Raw genomic sequence first — 18,947 nt, 5'->3', positions numbered from 1 at the left:
CAAAAAGGCATCTACAAATAAAGCATCAGCCAAATGGGTGATAACAGGAAGCACCACCTACGCACTTCAGGAAAACCTACCACTTCCTGCGTTCTCTGTCCCCTCACAAGACAAACCTCTGAACTGCAAGATATTGTAAAACAATATGAAGGGGGAAAGTGAATAAAGCTGCTTATACAATTTGAGATTTGTAAATATTTATCACTATTATAAAGATACATGCTAATTAGAAAGATTAAAATGAGCTTGTTATGTTAGGCCCATCTAAAGATTTCCGTGTTCAGTTAAAATAAATGAAAATCATAACACCAGTAGTTGCAAAGCTCTTCATTGACCCGATAGATCCCTGAGGCAAGGTTCTTACTAACAGCTACCTGTTCGCTGAAGAGGAGACAGGCTGAGAATCCCCCCTCAGCTGTCACCTACCCAGCTGGACATTGGACAGACGTTCCTTCGTCTCTGTCGTATCTCCCTCCTACCCCTTCACCCTATTCCCTTCCCCCTCTACGCTCCATTCTTCTTGCATTCTGGCCCTTTAATGTTTTTCTGTTGAGACCTAGCTATTTGTGCAATTCCCGGTGGAGCTACCTGATAGCTGAAGAGGAGATGGGCTGCGCATTCCCCCTCGGCCGTCACCTACCCAACCGGACCTTAGGCAGACTTTCCCTTCGTGTCTCCATTGTATCTATGTAAATGTAAACGTAAATGTGTGTGTCTTGTAAAGCGCACTGCTACCCGGAGGCGTCCTGGCGCTATAGACCGCTGGGGAACCCGTCCTGGCTTTCCCTGTGAGATGTTCCCTCCTGGGTATCTCCAAGGTGAAACCAGGCATCTCCGGCGTTTGTGGGGGTCCGTTGTGGAGATGAGGCAAGCTAATGCCCAGAGTTGCCAAGTGTGATCCCTGATTAGAGTAGGCACCGAGGCGAGAATTATCGAGTCTGCTGACCCTGGTTCATGACCCTGCCGCGTCAGGAATTGAACCCTGGTCCCAGGCCGTCCTCTGCTTCCGGGTCTGCCGTCTCTAACCAGTGAGCCACCAGCTATACCCTACCCCTTTCTCCCCTACCCTTCTCACTTCATTTTCCTTTTCTTCTATGCTCCTTAAATGTTTTTACTGGTATCATTGGTAATATGTAACTGATGTAAGTTTGCAACTATGTGGAACCTTTTGTAAAGCGCCCTGATACCTTCGGGTCTAGCCAGCGCTATATCAAACTCTTTAAATAAATACAATTTTAAATAAATCCAGTTTCAATCTTCAGATTCTTTTTTTCACAGTTGAGTCTGGAAGCAGGGGAGAGAGCTCCGGAGTGGAGGGAAAGAGATTCTGTATCCCAGAACCAACAGCAAAGAGGACTGTGCAGCATATGCCAAGTTCTTATCAAAGACAATCCAGGCAAGGCAAAAGCATAGGTGGGCACGTTATGTCATACCCACCCAGCAAGGAAAGCAGGAGTACTTAAGGGAGCTGGGTATGTCGAGTGCAGAAAACGAGACACTAAATGACAAAGAAGAGGCCTAGGAAGAGGAACAGGAATGTGAGGAAGTAGTTGAAGTTCAACCAGAAAAGAGGAGCAAGAAGTCGCAGTGAACCTGGGATACCAAGCCGAAGACCATAAAGGAATAGCCAGCAGCCAAGTCGAGGATTTCTGACTTGAAGCACCCTAAACTGGCATCAACATAGAAAGTCTCAATGCAGGAGGGCAAAACGAAACACAAAGAGCCAAATGGGTCAAAGGTAAAAGACACCACGGTACGCAAACCCCAAAACCAGCTCCACGTTGTACCCAAAGACTGGCTCTACGCCAGTGCCAAAGAGCTTGACAGAGATTCTGAAGAACAGCGTAATATTGAAGCCTTTGATGCAGAAAACTGTTTCAACATCGAAAAAGAGGAACGAAGAGCCTGAAAATGGCATCAGGCAAAGGGGAAGAAGAAATCTATTAAATCCCTCATACAAAAGAAGAGAACGTTTGATAAAAAAATATAGATTTTCTCCCAAACAACAACAGGAAAAACAGGGCAAACAGGAGATGAAGGAATTAAAACACTTTCATTGACCCCACATGGATCGATGGAGAAGGTCCATTTTGAACATAAGGAGGAGCATCCACCTCCGGAGCAAAATCCTCACAGACAGGGAAATCTATGCTGGACTGGTGAAACATCTCCACACGCTCATCAGATGAGTCGGTAGACATATACCCTTCCTGGCCCTCACCACCAGATGACATCACTGCATACAGTCCAGTTATCAAATGGGCAGCAACTACAAATGGGGTACAATTTTTTGAACAGACAGAAGCATACTTCCTCCTGGTAACACAACTGGTGGACCATCAGAGAAACCAATTACTGCCAATGCTAACCAGTTTTTTGGATCAGTTAAAGAGGCTTTCAAGAGGCATGCTCCTGCTTAGACCGAAACCAGACAATTGGTAAATGAGTAACAATTTTCCACCCTTACATCAGGGGCAATGTGCCTGCCTATTTCTCTAATCATGGCAATAACCTGAAAGCCACAGAAACAAGTGACTCGGCAGGGAGCACATTCCTACACAAGTCGCCTCAGAGGATTAATCGAAGAGTTCCAAGAAGAATGGAGAAAGATCTCCTCTGACAAATGGAAACTAAATATCATAAGTAAATAGAATTGTTAAAAAAGCAGCCCACAATATCATCAAATAACAAGCCTTGGCAAAGCCAATGAATTTCACGTATGCGAACTCTATTGGCTTTGTAAATGTTTTTTTTTTTACATATTGTGCATCAGTTGTGCTGCTGTGTAACATTGCGTAATTAAATTTTAAAAAACAACTAGAAAGAAAAAAACTAGAACTTGAAGGAAGATTTGGAAAGTCTGAAAAACAACGCACTACTATGTAAATGTAGTGTATTTTGTAAAGCGCACAGCTGCCCCAACTGGGTGTACCGGCGCTGTATAACGCTGTGGAACCCTTCCTGGCTCTCCCTGTGAGATGCCCCTCCTGGGCTGCCCAAAGGTGTAGCCAGGCATTCCAGTGTTGTAGGGGCCGTTGTGGAGATTAAGCAAGCTATTGCCCAGAGTTGCAGCGTGGGACCCATGATTAGAGTAGGCGCCGAGGCGAGAATTATCGAGTCCGCGGACATTGAGCCCAAGACCCTGCAGCGTCGGGACTTGAACCCTGGTCCTGGGGCCTGATCTCTGCTTCAGAGTCTGCAGATCTTCAGAGTCTGCCGCTCTAACCAGTAAGCCACACTTCTCACTATGCCCCTAAAGTTAGAATCTAGATAGAATGTTAATTGTGATCATCAAGGAGACCTTGATTTCTTTCCAGCATTGAAGAGAACCTGGTCGCAGTTAGAAGACTGAAGCCCATTTTTCATTGTAAATTAGCTTAGGTTATGGGTAGTTTTTGACTGAGGAGAATGTTAATTCTGTCGATAATGTCAGATTAAGATCAATAGAACCCAGACAGAGTATAACTCTAATCTTTAGGGTATGAGACCAAAAGGGAGGAGGAGAGGATCTTCACTGTCACAAAAAGCAAGAGTGATGTAATACAACATGTGGCCAAAAAAACTTTTGTTTTAACCTTCCATTTTTTAGGTCTCGGCCTGATCCAGCGCATGCGCTGGTCTGGCCGAGACATTTGGTAAGCCGCTTTTGGAAGTGCTTCCAAAGCGGCGATCGGCTTACCCTCGTGCGCACAAGCACGCGCAAGATGTGCACAGCATTTTTTTGACGCGTGCGCACAGATAACGGTTTTTAAAATGTATTATTTTTTCATTTTGCGGCCCAGCCGCGCGGCCAATGCTTGTTGGAATTGTGCTCTACATGCGTTTGTCAATGAAGTCCCCATATAGACACCATATCCCTGTGGACTGATGCATCCACTTCACCGATCCTGTATGTTTGACCCTGTGGGTTCTAATATCAGAGGTACAACTTAGCCTCGTCATTCCGAAATCCTTCAAATGAGTCCCCTTCATTGAGTTGCTATCAATAATCCTAGTATCTCACCCCTCTTCTTCCTCATGTTATCCTCTTTTGTTTATCTTCCCTGCCTAATGTTCCCAGGGTTCTCCCCTTGCGTTCCTGGCTTTGCTTGCCCCCACCCTAACCAGTTATTCTCCCTCTCTCGTCCTACATAATTCGCCCCACTCTCTGCTCCAGCCTCCTTATCCTGTTAGTTTAAGCTCGGGCTCATTCTGATGCAGCGCAATCCGTACTAATGTGTACGCTTCCCGTCTCGCTGCGTTTTACGGTGGCTGGTGCATTACTTTCGCTTTTTGTTTCTGGCCTTTATCTCGTCTAGCTCGAGAGCGCCTCTATTCATAGTCATACCAAAAAGCCACAGTGATTTTTTTTTCTTTCGCTCAAACCTGGCAATCATTACTTACTTCCTACCTCCAAGGAATTGTCCTCAGCCCACTAGCAAAGAAAGGATTAGAGAAGATGCACACTTATGCTGTTTTACCAAGGCCGTGCTTTTCAGAAAGCAGCCCAACACTTGATCATAACAAAAGCACCCCACAGCTATAAATTAGCAAAACAAAAGACCCTTTACCACCTGGAGGCATGATGCACGTTATCACGTGGTGAGAAGGGAGACCAGAATCAGTTGCTCGTTATACAGGCCAAATTTCAAGTCCAATAGTAAAAGTGGTCTAACATTAAATCAAGTCTGTTTTATGTATTTTGTTCAAATTCTGGTATGTCTGAATTCCTCGAGCACCTTCAGCTGCCGCAAAGGCCTCGCTCTGGGACAGGAATGATGCTCCCTGCTCACTTCTGCAGCCCGCGTCTCCCACAGCCAGCCTTTGGTATAATGATTATATGAAGAATGATGCACCTGTGAGAAAATGTCTTCAGAGTAGGCAGGATTACAGTTTCGTGTGTGATTCAGTCTACTCGACATTCAATGGAAATCCGCCCAACCCTCGCTTTCACCTGATAACTGTTGGAGATGGGATGGTGTAGCAGAGGGAAAGGCAGTATTGCAACTTCGTTGATGCTGGTAGATGCTTTTGCCAACGTCGTGCAGCTTTCCCTTGCGCTGGGCACGTTTCATGACCCCGATAACCTTTGTTTTAGGAGGAGAGTCCTTTTCCCATTAGGTTCTCGTCAGTCTTTGCTCAGTAAGGGAGCAGCGCCATAGCAATGGCTACAATGGCTCTTATACAAGCAAGGAGGGTGCCACACCAGCCTATTCAATACTGAAAGGTAGTCGAAATTGGGGTGCAGTGGGAACCGCACAGCATGGGCTCTGACGTCACTGCATCCGATGCATTCATCTAGCTACACCACTGCTAGAAGGCTGAATAAAGTCATAGTAAAGAGGATTGAGCCAGGTCAGTAGTCAGGCCAAAACACAGTATCTTGCTGATTCAAACACCCACGGTCCAGTGGCCTATTACTTGACTACTGATTATATTTAAATTATTTCTGTGGTACAGGTTATCAGTCACGGGTAGTCGTAAGGCTGAACTTGCAAATCACAAGATCTCAGTCTCTTCCCAAAAACAAACAAAACGAGGGAAAGCTACTTCATACTAAAGTATACTGTCGACCACATGTAGATTAATTATGCAGTGGATTAAGTTTGCTAATTTCATGCCAAATCTTTTTCCTGAAATTAACTGGAAACGTCACGATTATAGAGAAACACAGAATAGTTTAAGGCTCGCTATGGTCATTTAAGCGAATCTCAAATCGAGTGTAAACATAGAAAGAAAATGGGCACTTGGCGATTTACCCTAAACAGGTACATGTATCGATGGAAGGATCTCCCTTAAGTATTAGGAGTCCAAACAGTAAGGCGCTATTGAAAAGGAAAAGCAATGCCGGAGCAACCTGAAGGCAAGGAAGTTGTGCGAGTGTGACTATAGCACAAACCTGCATCACAGAAATACGTGTGATGCAGAACTAGAGCAGTTATCCACACACACACATACACGAAGCCTGCACTGCTGCTGCCATTCTATGCACATGAGTAAGCCTTGCACCGCTTCTGCACACGTTTGTCTATGCTATGGTATGGGTCTTGGGACACATGCATTGCCTGTTTTAGTGCATTACCTCTTATCAGGTGATCTGAAAAAGAAAAGACACTCTTAAGATTCTAGTGTTTTACATTTTTATATATAATTTGGACCTTCCTCTAGTAATCACAAAATCCAATAGTAGATAAATCTAACCTCCTGTGAGACAGAATTAGCTACCTCCCATAGTTTGTAACTTCACTTAGGTCCTCACCAAGAAAGAGGGGAAAAAGTTCAGCCTCCTCAGCCATTGCCTGTTGAAATAGTAGCATTAGATGATGCTATACGTTTGAAGCGTGCAGTTAGAAAAGCAATGTGGGAAACGCACTTATTAGAAAGGTTTTGTCTCCTATTTACAATCAGTTACACCTGGTATCCTTGGCGTGATTTTCTCCCTAACATTTTTCCTTTAACCCTCCTATTTGCTGAGACAGTGTTTTTGCTGGCTAAAGGACTACTGCTAATCAGAAAAATTGTTTTTTGTAGGATAGTGGCAAAAGATTCTAAACATGTGAAAACATTTTGGAAGCTTACACAAGATGGTACAGGCCTGAATATTTAAAAGCCAATTTTGTGGTCCCCGAATTTAAGTGCATAGCATTCCTAAAACAGAAATTTAGTGATGGGCATACCGATCATCAATTCAATTCATTTCATATTTATTTGGTATAGACCTCTGCTGAGGTCAACAAATACACAGACATACTTTTAAAACTTTGAACGAAATACCCTTAAAAACAGCTTTGGTGATTTATAATTCTAAAACATTTATCATAGCAGGCATCAAAACAACTTTAAAAAGCTCTTTAATAATGTATACAATTGATAACAGACATATTCATCAGGTGGTGATTTAGAGAGCTTTATTAGACCTTGTGTAGAAGAGACATTGTATCTGAGAATAATGGGCCTTAAATACAGCCGCCGGGCTTCTACCAAGTTTGGATTAGGGCAAACTGTCAATACATGAGGTAAATCTTGTGTTCCTCTCTTACATAGGTCACAGAGCCCTGTTGTGTTTTCAGAGTTATTCCACTTTGCTATGTAGACTTACAAAGGGAGGATTTATAAACTCAGTACAAGAATACAGCGCCGTACCCTGTGATCTAGTGAGAAATTAGTATATTTCTCCGGAGATTTATATTCTATATTTTTTGCAAATTGTGAGTAGTGTTTTAATTGAATAGAGTGTTATACATCCAGGTCAAAGCTTACTCTTGGGGTCTCGCCTTTGGGACCTTAAAAGTGTTTAGTTATAAAGCACAATATCCTTGTTTAAAACTAGCCTTTCTCCTCAAACAATGCAGAGGCTGTTATCTTTGGCTACCTAGATGTTTTTTTTAATCCAGCTTCGAAAAATAATCCACTACACCACAAGGACAGAAGGCTGTCCAGGGTGCAACCCTAAATTCAGACAACACGTGCTTTCCCAGTGAACAAGAGTCAGAACAATTGTCAATCAGACACCTCTACCAGGAGGGTCCATTTGACAGTGAGGGCGATGGGGTAGATGATGGCCCCCATGCATCCAACTAATACCACATGTGAGACTACACATGCAACCACTGGGAGTTGACATGATCTAATGGTTGTTACAGACCAGATTCAGAAAGAGGTGGAATGGTGGAACCGAAAGAACATCACAGTGGGGAATTCATTCAAGCCACCAACCCTCTCAATGACCATCACAATGAAGGCATCTCACACAGGATGGAAAGTGCGCATGTTCAACCTGAACGTCTGAGGATTATGGAGTCCCACAGAAGCGGTACAACACATAAATGTATTTGAACGGAAGAAAGCTTTTTGTCACTTGTGGCCTTCTAAAATCACTTGAAGGGAACAACAGTACTCATTCAAGTGGACAGTACAACAGCAATGTTCTACCTCAACAAACCGAGGAAACAAAGTCACACACGTTGTGAAGACTAGCCCAGGAAATATGGAAATGAATAATAGGAAACAGGATATCTCTTGTAGCTATTAACCTACAGGTGGAACTAAACCCACAATTGGACAGGCTAAGCAGAGAATCAAACACACAAGATTGGAAGGTGAAGCAGGAAATTCTACTGTCTTCCAAAGCTAGGGGGTGCCACACATGGATCTATTCGGAACACATGAAGACGTGAAATGCCAAAGCTACGCATCCAGATTCCACCACCTACGCATCCAGATTCCACCACCTAAGATCACCTTGGAGTGCCGTGTTGATAAAATGGTCCGGGGCCTTTGTCTATGCTTTTCCTCCAGTCCCAATCAAACCATGTGTGTTACACAAGTGCAAACAGGGACACTGCACATTAATCCTAATAGCCCCCACAATGGCCTTTACAAACTTTGTTTCCCGATCCAATGGCAAGCTCTCCGGGACAATTCATGAAACTACCAACACATTGAGATCTTATGACAATACAGTAAGACCAAGTATGCTTCCCGGAACTAGCAATCCTCAGTCTATAGCAGCATGGTTCCTGAGGACTTGAGTTCAGCCACCTTAACCTACCCCCAAGATCCATGGAAATATTTAAATAAGATATGTGACCAACAGCAAGGAAATGTTACAGCAGAAAATGGAACACATTCTTAAACTGGTGCAACAACAAGAGGGAGGAAAACAATTGGTCACAAGATGCCACACTGATCAGATCCCTTACTCACCTTTTGGACATGCACCTCTCCTACCTTCACTGAAGGTCTAATTCGCAACCATTGTAGCATACATAAAAGAAGTGATGGGGAGAAATGTTTTCACCAAACCATTAAAAAGCATTTCCTCGAGGAGGTGAACAAAAGTATAACCAGCAAGAAGAGCACCCATAATTTGGAACCTCCATGTAGTACTGACACAACTGATGACTTCTCCTTTGGAGCCAATGCAGAATGCACAACTATAGTTCCTAACCCTAAAGATTGCCTTCCTAATTGCCATCACAATGGTCCCAAAGGCGAGACCTATTGGCTATGCCAATGCTTGTTTTGAGTGAGTGGGTCGTGCAGGTATGCCACTGTGTGCGCTGCGTAGGCGAGACCTAAAAAAGGGAGCAACACTAGCTTTCCTAGAAAGTGTGTGAAGGAAAGAGCCCCATTTTTGTAATGGTCACCCCCACTTTTTACTCTGTATTTGATGCAATTTTGACTGGAAGTGCACTGGGTTCCTGCTAACCAGCTCCCCAGTGCCAGATCTCTTTTCTAACACTGTCTAATTGTTCCCCCAATTGGCAAGACCGTTGCCACCCCAGTATGTCCCTAGTAAATGATACCTCAGGTACCTAGGGCATGGATACCAAAGAGTCCCCAAGTACTGCAGCATGTATTGTGCCATCCTATAGGATCCCTCACCTAATTCATGCAGACTTTCATTGCAGGCTGCATGTCTTGGTGCCGAGAAAAGTGAAAACACAACATGACAAACAGTCCTGTGTGCCATGTCTACAAACACTGCATACAGTATATGTAAGTCACCTCTACAGCAGTCCTTCCAGCCCCAAGGCAGGGTGCACTATACTGCAGATGCGGACATATCTGCATGTGCAGATATGCCCCTGTGCTTGTCGGTACAATTCCTGCCAGTACAAGTGACCAGGGAAGCCATTTTAAGTACATGTGTTGGACACTGGTGAAAACGAGTTCCCCAGCTACATGATGGTTTTATTGAAATCGAAGAAGTTTGGTATTAAACATCTTGTATTAATAAACCCACACTATTTCCAGTGATGGGTTTATTAATACATGCACCCAGAGGGCACCTTAGAGGTGCCCTCTAGAAACTTGCATAAACTAATGTGCTGACCTACTGGTCCTAGCAAACCTGCCACCACAGATGAGTTTGTAACCTCCAGGGGTGAGGGCCTTTGCTCTCAGGAGGTCAGGAACAAAGCCTGCTCGGGAAGAGAACGTTTACACCTCCCTCCCACAGGATAACCTGCAAATTAGCATTCCAAGGCAGGGCGCTTCAAGGAACCCACAGTCTTTGGTATGCAAATCTGGCTTCCCTCACAGGAGGGGATGCTGACCTCTCCCAACCCCCCATGTCCAGAAGGTGGGCTACCTGAAGTGAATACGAAAATCAGACATCCACCATCTTTGTGATGGCACACTTAGGTACTCTGTGACAGGGTTATGCCCACTTCTCACAGGAAGTGCTAATAAAGGGGCTGTAGTTACCCCCGGGGGTAAGTAGCTCATTGGCTACTACCATACACTCCACTAACACCCCTAAATCAAATATTTAGGCGAGCCCCTGGCACCAGGAAATCAAATCTTGTCAACCTAAAAGAAGGACTGAAGAGCCACTAAAAGCAAGAACTGTGGAAGAAGCAACTGACTTGGTGCCAACCCTGTGGCCTGTTCACTATTTCCAATAATGGCACCAAAGTCGACTCACCCTGCAAGCTGATGTGCCTCCAAAAGCCTGGGAGGACTGCCAGCACTTCTGCACAGACTCAGAAACTCCTGTGGAGTTGCTTCCCTGAATCGTGCAGGTAACTCAAGAGGCCTGTGAGGACTCTGGACAGCCAAAACTCTACATCAGAAAGCACCACTGCACCTGAGCTGCCTAGCCTGAGATGAAGTGGGCCAGTGGTGCCAGCGAGGTCCCCCAGTTCTCCAGAGACAAAGCCCACCTTGAGCTCTGTGTACTCCTCAACACCACCTGCAGCCTCTGTGTGCTGGCCCCCTCAACACAGAGTGTCTCCTGTGATGAAAACCTGACACCTAGAACTACCTTTGCACCTGGCTGCCCCGGCCTAGGAGAAGAGGACCAAAGGTGGTACCAATGTTCCCAAGCATTGTGAGACCTGAGCGCCCTTGTTGGTTCAGACCGACTGGTCTTTCAGTCCAAATCTGCAGCAACTTTCCGACTGGACCAATCACTATTGACTAACATTGGGCACCCGACGCTAAACTCACCACTGCACCTAGTGCCACTGGAGGTGGCCTGTGGGTGCTGCCTTGGACCTTAAGTACTGCGGCTTGGTCTCGTAAGGCGCTGTAAAGGAGTTGTATGCAGTATTTGTTTTTCCTCCATAGGATAACATTAGCGCCTATGTAAAGTGTCGACTTTTGAAAGCCAAAAGTATTTCTATCTCGAAACGTACTTACCTGATCATAATTATTCCAGTGCCAATTATTCTATAGAGATATTTTTATTGTGGAGAAGTGTGGCTCAGGGGTTAGAGGCGGCAGACCCGGAAGCTGAGATCGGTCCTGGACCAGGGTTCAATTCCCCGCCTCGGCGGGTCTAGGGCTAAAAATTCCACGGACTCGATAATTCTCGCTCCGGTGCCTTCTCGACTCACGGGTTCACACTCTGCGACTCTGGGCAATAGCTTGCTTAATCTCCACAACGGCCCCTCGCGGCGGGATGCCTGACTTTCACCTTGTGGATACCCTGCTGGGGCTATCACACAGGGGAATATCAGGATGGGTTCCCTAAGTAAGCGCCGGAAAACCCACTGCGGGTAGCTGTGCACTATATAAGCTCAAATACATTTACATTTTTATTTTTGTAAATTAGTGTGGATCTCCTTATTTAGTCGTGTGTGTGGCAGATGTCTAATACTCCTCTCTGATAAGCCTAAGGTTGCTCAAACACACTACCCCCTAAGAGAGCTCCTTGGGATTGCTAGTGTAAGCCCCTGTCCACGTATAAGGAAACACCTGGACTCTTTGCACAGTATGCCTCTTTTTGGTATACTATATAAAGAGATAGCGTCCCACAGAGGGGCACTGGACAATATCTGCACAGCAGCCGCAGGGTCTTCAATGCACACTTCCACAAAACACTGTGTAGCGTCCAAGCCAACAAGGAAGCACACGTGAGGAAAAGAGTACTACAACATGTATTTGCCAACACACACACTCCAGAGAGCTCAGCCTGCTCATGGGACAGAATGCCACTATATAATCAATTCACAGCACGTGCATCCATAAAAAAAATGCTGCAAAACGAAATGGTTACTTATTGGTAGAAGATGTTTTGCAGCTTCAATAATTTTATGGATTCACATGCGATCAATCCACCTCTACCAATGGAGGCACATGTACAAAGACATACAAGGAGGAAACCAGCAGAAGCCAAGGAAACCGACATATCAAAGTCACCAACGAAAGGGAAAAAGAATTCTGATGATGGCGAATATGTTTCAGAGTTTTCAGGGCTCATGTTTGACATCACACAAGAAGGGAGATAGCACCAAATTTAAATCTGTCCATGCGGCGCATAGTGGAGTCAGTAAATTCTTTTAGTGCTTTGCAAACCTTTTTTACCCTGCAGTCATCCAAAGAGATTAAGGACTATTGTAATACAATCCGGTCTACAAAAATGGGAAGATTGGCTTTTTCTCACAACCTTCCACCCTCAGTATCACAGCACTGACTTATCCAGCCTACTTGTGTGTGTTTGGCGCTGGCTTTATTCCTGTCATTTCAGTGTCTTGGTGTCTGGAGATGCACAGTTGCAATTAGCCAAATTGTGTTCATTGTTGCTGGGATTTTTGTGACTGAATTTCTTTCTCATAAAATAGAACTTGTGACGTTTTTCTGCCTGCCTACGATATATCCCACCTCTAGGAGGAATTGTCGATAGACATTCTTGGTCCAGTGCTGGACGCGCAGAGCACCCCGAAATATGTAGTGGTTCTCATAGATCGGTATGCAAAGTGGCCAGAAATAGACATACAGGAGGAGATAGACACAGAGACAGTTCTCAAATTCCTTACAGCCACATTCCTCAGAGAAGGCATCCCCCGCCCCATTCTGAGCGACAACGGACCTCAATTCACATCAGAAAAATGGAACAACTACATGAAGTAAATGGCATCATAGTCAAACACACATCTGTCTACCACCTGGCAGGCAATGGTCTAGCCGAAAGGTTTAACCGAGTCATAATGGGTTCCATACAATCAGCTAGTGGAGTGGGGAAAGACTGGGAAAAGGAAGTGAGGAGTACGCTGTGGGCCTACCGAATTACACCTACAGGCACCGGATACAGCCCATTCCAAATCCTGAGAGGACATGACACTTTCACCAAGGACAATCTGGCCTGGAAGGAAAGGACTGTCACAAGTAAATGGTCACCAGCAGTAGTTCACCACAACTTGGAGAGAGCACAGAGAATATATACGGAGCACCACAACAAGAGACTCAACGTAAAAGAGACATTGTTGGAAAGAGGAGAGTGGGTCAGAGTCAAACTTGCCCAGTTAAAAAGGAAAGGAGACAGCAAGTACAGTGTGCCCATTGAAGTGGAAGAGGTGTATGACAGAGCAGCATTGCTTAGTGATGGAAACATCTGGTCGCAGGAACGCATGTCCAAGTGCAATAAGATACTGCAGTGGGCCAGAGAGGAAGGATCGAGGACACAAGAGAACCAAGGTTCACCTACAGACGGTGTCTTATCACGTGAGGGAGAGATGGACTTGGGAGCAGAAGAAGGAGGAGTTGAGCTGGAAGTGGAAGAAAATCCAAACGCAGAAGAACATCAGGAGAATAATGGCAAGACTCCAGAGAGAGAGAGCCCTAGGGGAGCTGGAAGGAGATGGGCATGCATGGCTGAGGACAGTATGGCGAGTCCTACCTCTACCCCGGTAAGACGTACGCTTGCAGGGAGAACAATGGTAAGGCCTGCCAAATACAGAGAATATGAACTGGGAGAGGTGAAGTAACTTGATGCCATATAGACACTGAGACTTTTCTATATATTTTTGGTTAATATAAAGAAGGGAGATATGTAGTGTTGCGCTCTAGTCATTACACACTCGCGTGATAACGTAGAGCGTGGCCGCCATTTTGGGTGCCATTGAGCGCCGATTCCAGAGCGCAACGGACGTATTCCCGGCGCTCTCCTGCCTGTAAGAAATAAAGTACTTTACATCTACTAAAGTGCACAGCGCTTCATTACGAGGTAGACTAGAATCATCACAGTCAAGAGTTATACTTTCTCCACACACATTGTTCTGATTGTCTTTCCATTTTTTGTGCGTATCCCTGTCTCTGTGCTGGAAGACGTTGAGCATTAGTAGCTGTGTGTTTGTCATACAGTGCTGAGTTTTATTTCTCCTCACTTTTTTTTAGCACTTTCGACTCTGCGGCAGTTTCAACTTTCATTCTTATGTTAATAAAGTCAGCGCGCAGATCACCAAATTTTCTTTGCTGCGCGTATCTCCTCCAGATTTCTTTGTGATGACACGCAGTGACATCACTGCAGATTTGGTTATGTGACACTGTTGGGCGCCCGAGTGCGCTGGGAGCCACCCAGCACAGCTGATCGAGCATGACGCCATATTGTGGTTGGTGCTTGCAGGCAATTTCCTGATCTGCTTTTCACTCGTTGTAATTGGCCTCCGGTGCGGTGCTGTTTTCTCCTGCATCCTGTCTTCATTTTGTGGTGGTATTCGATTAATGTGAGTTTTTACTTTCTCCATTTCGGTACACCGGGATACTTCGGTAGCAACATTTCGTTACTCAGGATTTGGATATGTTCTCTTACGGACGTGTTCGGAAGATATTCTATACAACTTGTGGGTGTCATTTCAGTTGTCCGCCTCAAGCCCATTTGTACTGCATCAACATACACAATGTGTGAGCAAACCACGGGATTATATGCACGTTTTCACTGTTTGTGCTTCATGGTGTTTGAGGAACTGTTGAGCTAGTTGCCATTTGTGCTAAGGTGGCCACAGTGCGTTCTCCAGTGTGTTACACAGGACTTCTGTGACACGCTCACCCTATACTATAACATTCAGCAAATGTAATTTCAATGCATTTCTATTCCGATACCGAATGTATGTTTCGGTATGATTACGCAGTTTACATTCACTATGGTGACATGCACATCATTAACGCTTACTGACTTCAAATGATATTGTGCGGTTAAGCTACCATATGCATACATGTTTTGGATTGTGGTACATTACATTATGGAATTGTCTATCTCCTACTTATCCTTCATGGGATTGTTCAGTAGGATTTAGTGGTCCATTATCTCACATTCATGGACATTTGGGTACACATTCAGGGGTTCATTGTCCATTTTACATGTGTACTATTTACACTTTATTTTACCCTACACAGGGATGGCAATGGGTACTATCTCCACTTGCTCACTATACACGTGCCTACATGGGCTACATACGGTTTTCACCCTTTCACAGGGCATCGTTGCATGGGTGTCGTTCCCATTTACACTCTTTTTCTACCCTTCTCTTGGGGTATATGCTTATGGGTCTTAGTCCCATTCACAATATCTGACCTCCTATTCTTACAGGTAAGTAATTTGTCTTTTCTCTTGTGCAGCTTTTCAGCTACTTTGTATACATTGAGAATTAATGCATGACACCAGGCTCTGTTCGCTGCTTGGTGGCAGATTATGAATTGGACTATGATCATTGCTGTGATGCTGAAACACGGATGTATGTCGTTACTACGCATGCTTAAACAAAGCATGCCTTTACCACGCAGGTTTTACAACTCAAGTCGTTAAAACGACTTGCGTTCGGGGGCGCTGGATAGTGAATAGTTTAATTTACTATTCCAACTCCAGTCCCTCTGGATAGTAAATTAAACTATTTCCTATCCTACAGCGCCCCCCAGCGCAAGTCGTTGTAACTACTTGCGTTGTAAAAGTTGCGTGGTAAAGGTACTGCGTGGTAAAAGTTGCGTTGTAAACGCTGTTCCCCCTGAAACACATCTCACAAATGTAACTAGGTCCGAACATGGGAGCTCTGGACATAAAACAATGACAATGTGGCACATATTTTTTTCTGATGTGCATTTCTTTGAACACTTTTCTTCACATCATTGTCCTTGCAACAAGATAACAATAATATAAATAATACACATAAATATTAGTGACAATAATATTATACATATATTATGACAATAATGAAAATAACCTGGGTAGTTGCTTAGTGCTTCAGAGGACACAGCGTTAATTTCTGCATATAAACTCTGTATGCCAAAAGAATGGAAGCTCGAGTCTGCTTTAACGAAATTCTAACTTGTGATCTGCAAGCAGCAAGCCATGTAATGTTTATTTTTTAATACGCTTGATCGTACAATGCTTATATCTGAATCTGTGCATGGCTGAAGTGTTAATTCAACCAAATGCGCCCAGAACTCAATCAATTCTTTTTTTCAAAAAAATCTTTATTTTTCATTTTATCTTCAACAAATACAACTGCAAATGTCACTTACAATACATTGAGATCAGCTTATTTTATTGCTTGCTATGCTGCTTAGTGTATACTTTTAAGGTTGAAAAACCGAATAAAGTTTTATTGACTGACTGACCTTGAGATCTACTTACAAATTATAGTATTTTAGACTGAGTAACGTTGCAGGCGAACAGAGAAAAGACCATGCATCCAGGCAGCATTTACTGAATTCACTGATTGTAGTAACTCTTCTGACTGCCTCAACCGATTGTAAACAGTTTCACTATCAGAGCCGTTAATCACCACTTCAGTATATCTGGGGCACTTGTATTCCTCCAGATGTAGGATGCTGTCTTCTAGTTCATCTCTGTTTAATAACAGTATCTTCTCAAGTTGTGGGTTTATATAATTCTGCTCCTTAGAAAGTATGGGTGCAGGAATTTACCAATTGTTTACACAGATCTGTCAAATAGGGATAAAAAGATCATGATGATGCTGCTGTATGTATGGCATGTGAGAGATGTACTGGGGGTGGGGGGGTTGGGGGGGTGGAGGCCTGATTTAAATTCCTATTTCTCCGCAAGGGCAAAAGAGGAAAGGACTCCTTCTCTCTGACGGAGCTGCTGCCCGCCAAATTTAGAAATGTCCACTGGCCCAAGGGGACATTTCTAGCATCGTCGGGAACCGTCGCTATGACAGTTCCTGCCAATGGACTGTAAGTTTAATGGATGGCTCCGTCAACATGACTGAGCCATACAGCAGACTTGCAATATTTTTTTTCTTCCCCAAAAAGGAAATCCCAAAGCAGGATTTTCTTTCTGAAATAAAAAAAAACAGTGCTTCCTCCCCACCCCATGCGAGAGAGCATTTAGCACTTTTCAATGTTCCTTACCTCCTTCATGGTGGTAGCGGGCATTGAAAATTGGCAGTATGTCCGCCCATCTATATTAGAAGGCCCGACATACAGCCAAACCTCAGACAGCCATTCCTTCATGTCACTTCATCAGACCACGGCAGAGATAGAGTAGTGTTCACTGTCGTCAAGCCTACGTCCGCCCAATTCTAAATCGGGCTGGTGGACCATAATGTTAGCAGGGAGGATCATCGTTTCTCAACAGACAGAGTTCCATCTTTGCCAACATTTAAATCAGGCTGTCTGTATTCTTTGAGATTAGTTGTCTCCACATTACTTACTGAGGCTGGAGCATATGCAGGAGTAGAATTGAAAATATATAAACACGTTCTTTCAATAATTGTGTTTTGTTTGGGAGAGTTGACACACTGGCTGGTGCAGAAATAAGTATGTATTTTTATTTTTTACATAGTTATTATTTTATTTATTTCTGTGTGGAATAGTTTGGGACTTCAATGCTCGTTGGTTTAGCACTTCTCTAAAATTGCATCCTAAAGATTAATATATTTAATCTCTTCTTTGAATTTAGTGTATACCTATAAGGCTGCACGAAAGGACACTTGTGAGGGAAGCCATGGACAGTGTTCCCAGCATGCTTTTTGCACAGATTATACTTATGGATTCTGTTGTCACTGTCAATCTGAATACTATGGAAATGGCAGATATTGTCTACCAAAAGGTAACTATACGATATATTTTCTAAATAATTTTTTGGTCTTTCATTAGCAAACGTAAATGATGCAATTTTCCTTTTATCATTTTCTCAGGTGCACCCCATCGTGTTAATGGTAAAGTGAGCGGAAGAATATTTGTAAATGGAGAACTTGTGGAATTTACGGATGTTGATCTACATGCCTATATAGTTTTAAATGATGGGCGAGCCTACACTGCTATTAGCCACATCCCAACAGTAGCTGCTCGGGGGCTAATGCCATTGTCCCCCATCGGAGGTCTATTTGGTTGGCTCTTTGCTTTAGAAAAGCCAGGCTATGAGAATGGCTTTAGTATTACTGGTAAGTCCTAGCATCAAAATGCCAAGAGATAAATAGATAAACATTTGCTCGGCATTAACCAAACTGAAGATAGAGAGCTTTTTCTGTTTTTTGAATTTTTAGATTCTTTTTGCAGATGATCTGTTATTGAGTTTCTGTGTCATCTAGGCATCAAGAAAATTGTCAAGGAGATTTTGGCGAATATGTGAGAGTTTCCATATTCTTAGATCTAACCTAGTCTAAACAATTTATTCACATACATATAGAAATGGAATGCGTAAGAAAATACACGTTGAAATATAAAAAGCATATTGGTGAATCACTAGTGACGTACTATTAATTTCAATTGATTTGAATGCTAATATATATATATTAGGATGTAGGCATATTCAAATGTGATTTATTGTACCTACGGGTGCATCTATTTTTTATTTCAGGTGCTAAATTCACTCACAATCTAGAAGTCATTTTCTACCCTGGGGAAGAAAAAATTCATGTTACTCAGACAGCTAATGGACTTGACTCCCAGAATTATTTAAACGTTAAAACAACCATAAAAGGACAGGTTCCATTTATCCCAGAAGATGCCACAGTTCAGATTGAACCTTACAATGAGCTGTACCACTACTCTGGCTCAGGTATGGCATGCCAATGTGTATTCTGTTCTGCTAAGATCTAATATATTTGTTGGTTATAGTCGATGAGCATTCTGTGCATTTGGTAGTACCTTTGTCTTAGGATATCAGAAAGTTTTAATTTTACTACACATATTGAGAATTCATTCCACACTTCTGTACACCTTGCAGTCTGCAGGATAATGCTCCAGTGCTACCTACCACATATTCTAGTAAAGCCCCC

The 18,947-nt window shown here is 43.6% G+C and overlaps 1 protein-coding gene across 1 annotated transcript in view; it reads left to right on the top strand.

The window, feature by feature from the left end:
* Positions 1-18,947, top strand: part of NID2 (nidogen 2) — a 269,038-nt gene that overhangs the window by 82,532 nt on the left and 167,559 nt on the right. Inside the window, exons 5-7 of the mRNA XM_086937330.1 lie at positions 17,627-17,776; positions 17,865-18,110; positions 18,527-18,727. Of these exons, the coding sequence (XP_086793456.1) occupies positions 17,627-17,776; positions 17,865-18,110; positions 18,527-18,727 (597 nt within the window). The remainder of the gene's footprint in view (positions 1-17,626; positions 17,777-17,864; positions 18,111-18,526; positions 18,728-18,947) is intronic.

The sequence above is a fragment of the Lissotriton vulgaris genome, chromosome 9 (genome assembly GCF_964263255.1).
Source record: "Lissotriton vulgaris chromosome 9, aLisVul1.2, whole genome shotgun sequence".
In the NCBI taxonomy this organism is placed as follows: Eukaryota; Metazoa; Chordata; class Amphibia; order Caudata; family Salamandridae; genus Lissotriton; species Lissotriton vulgaris.
The sequence above is the reverse complement of the archived record's forward strand: the minus strand, read 5'-3'. Positions and strand labels throughout refer to the sequence as shown.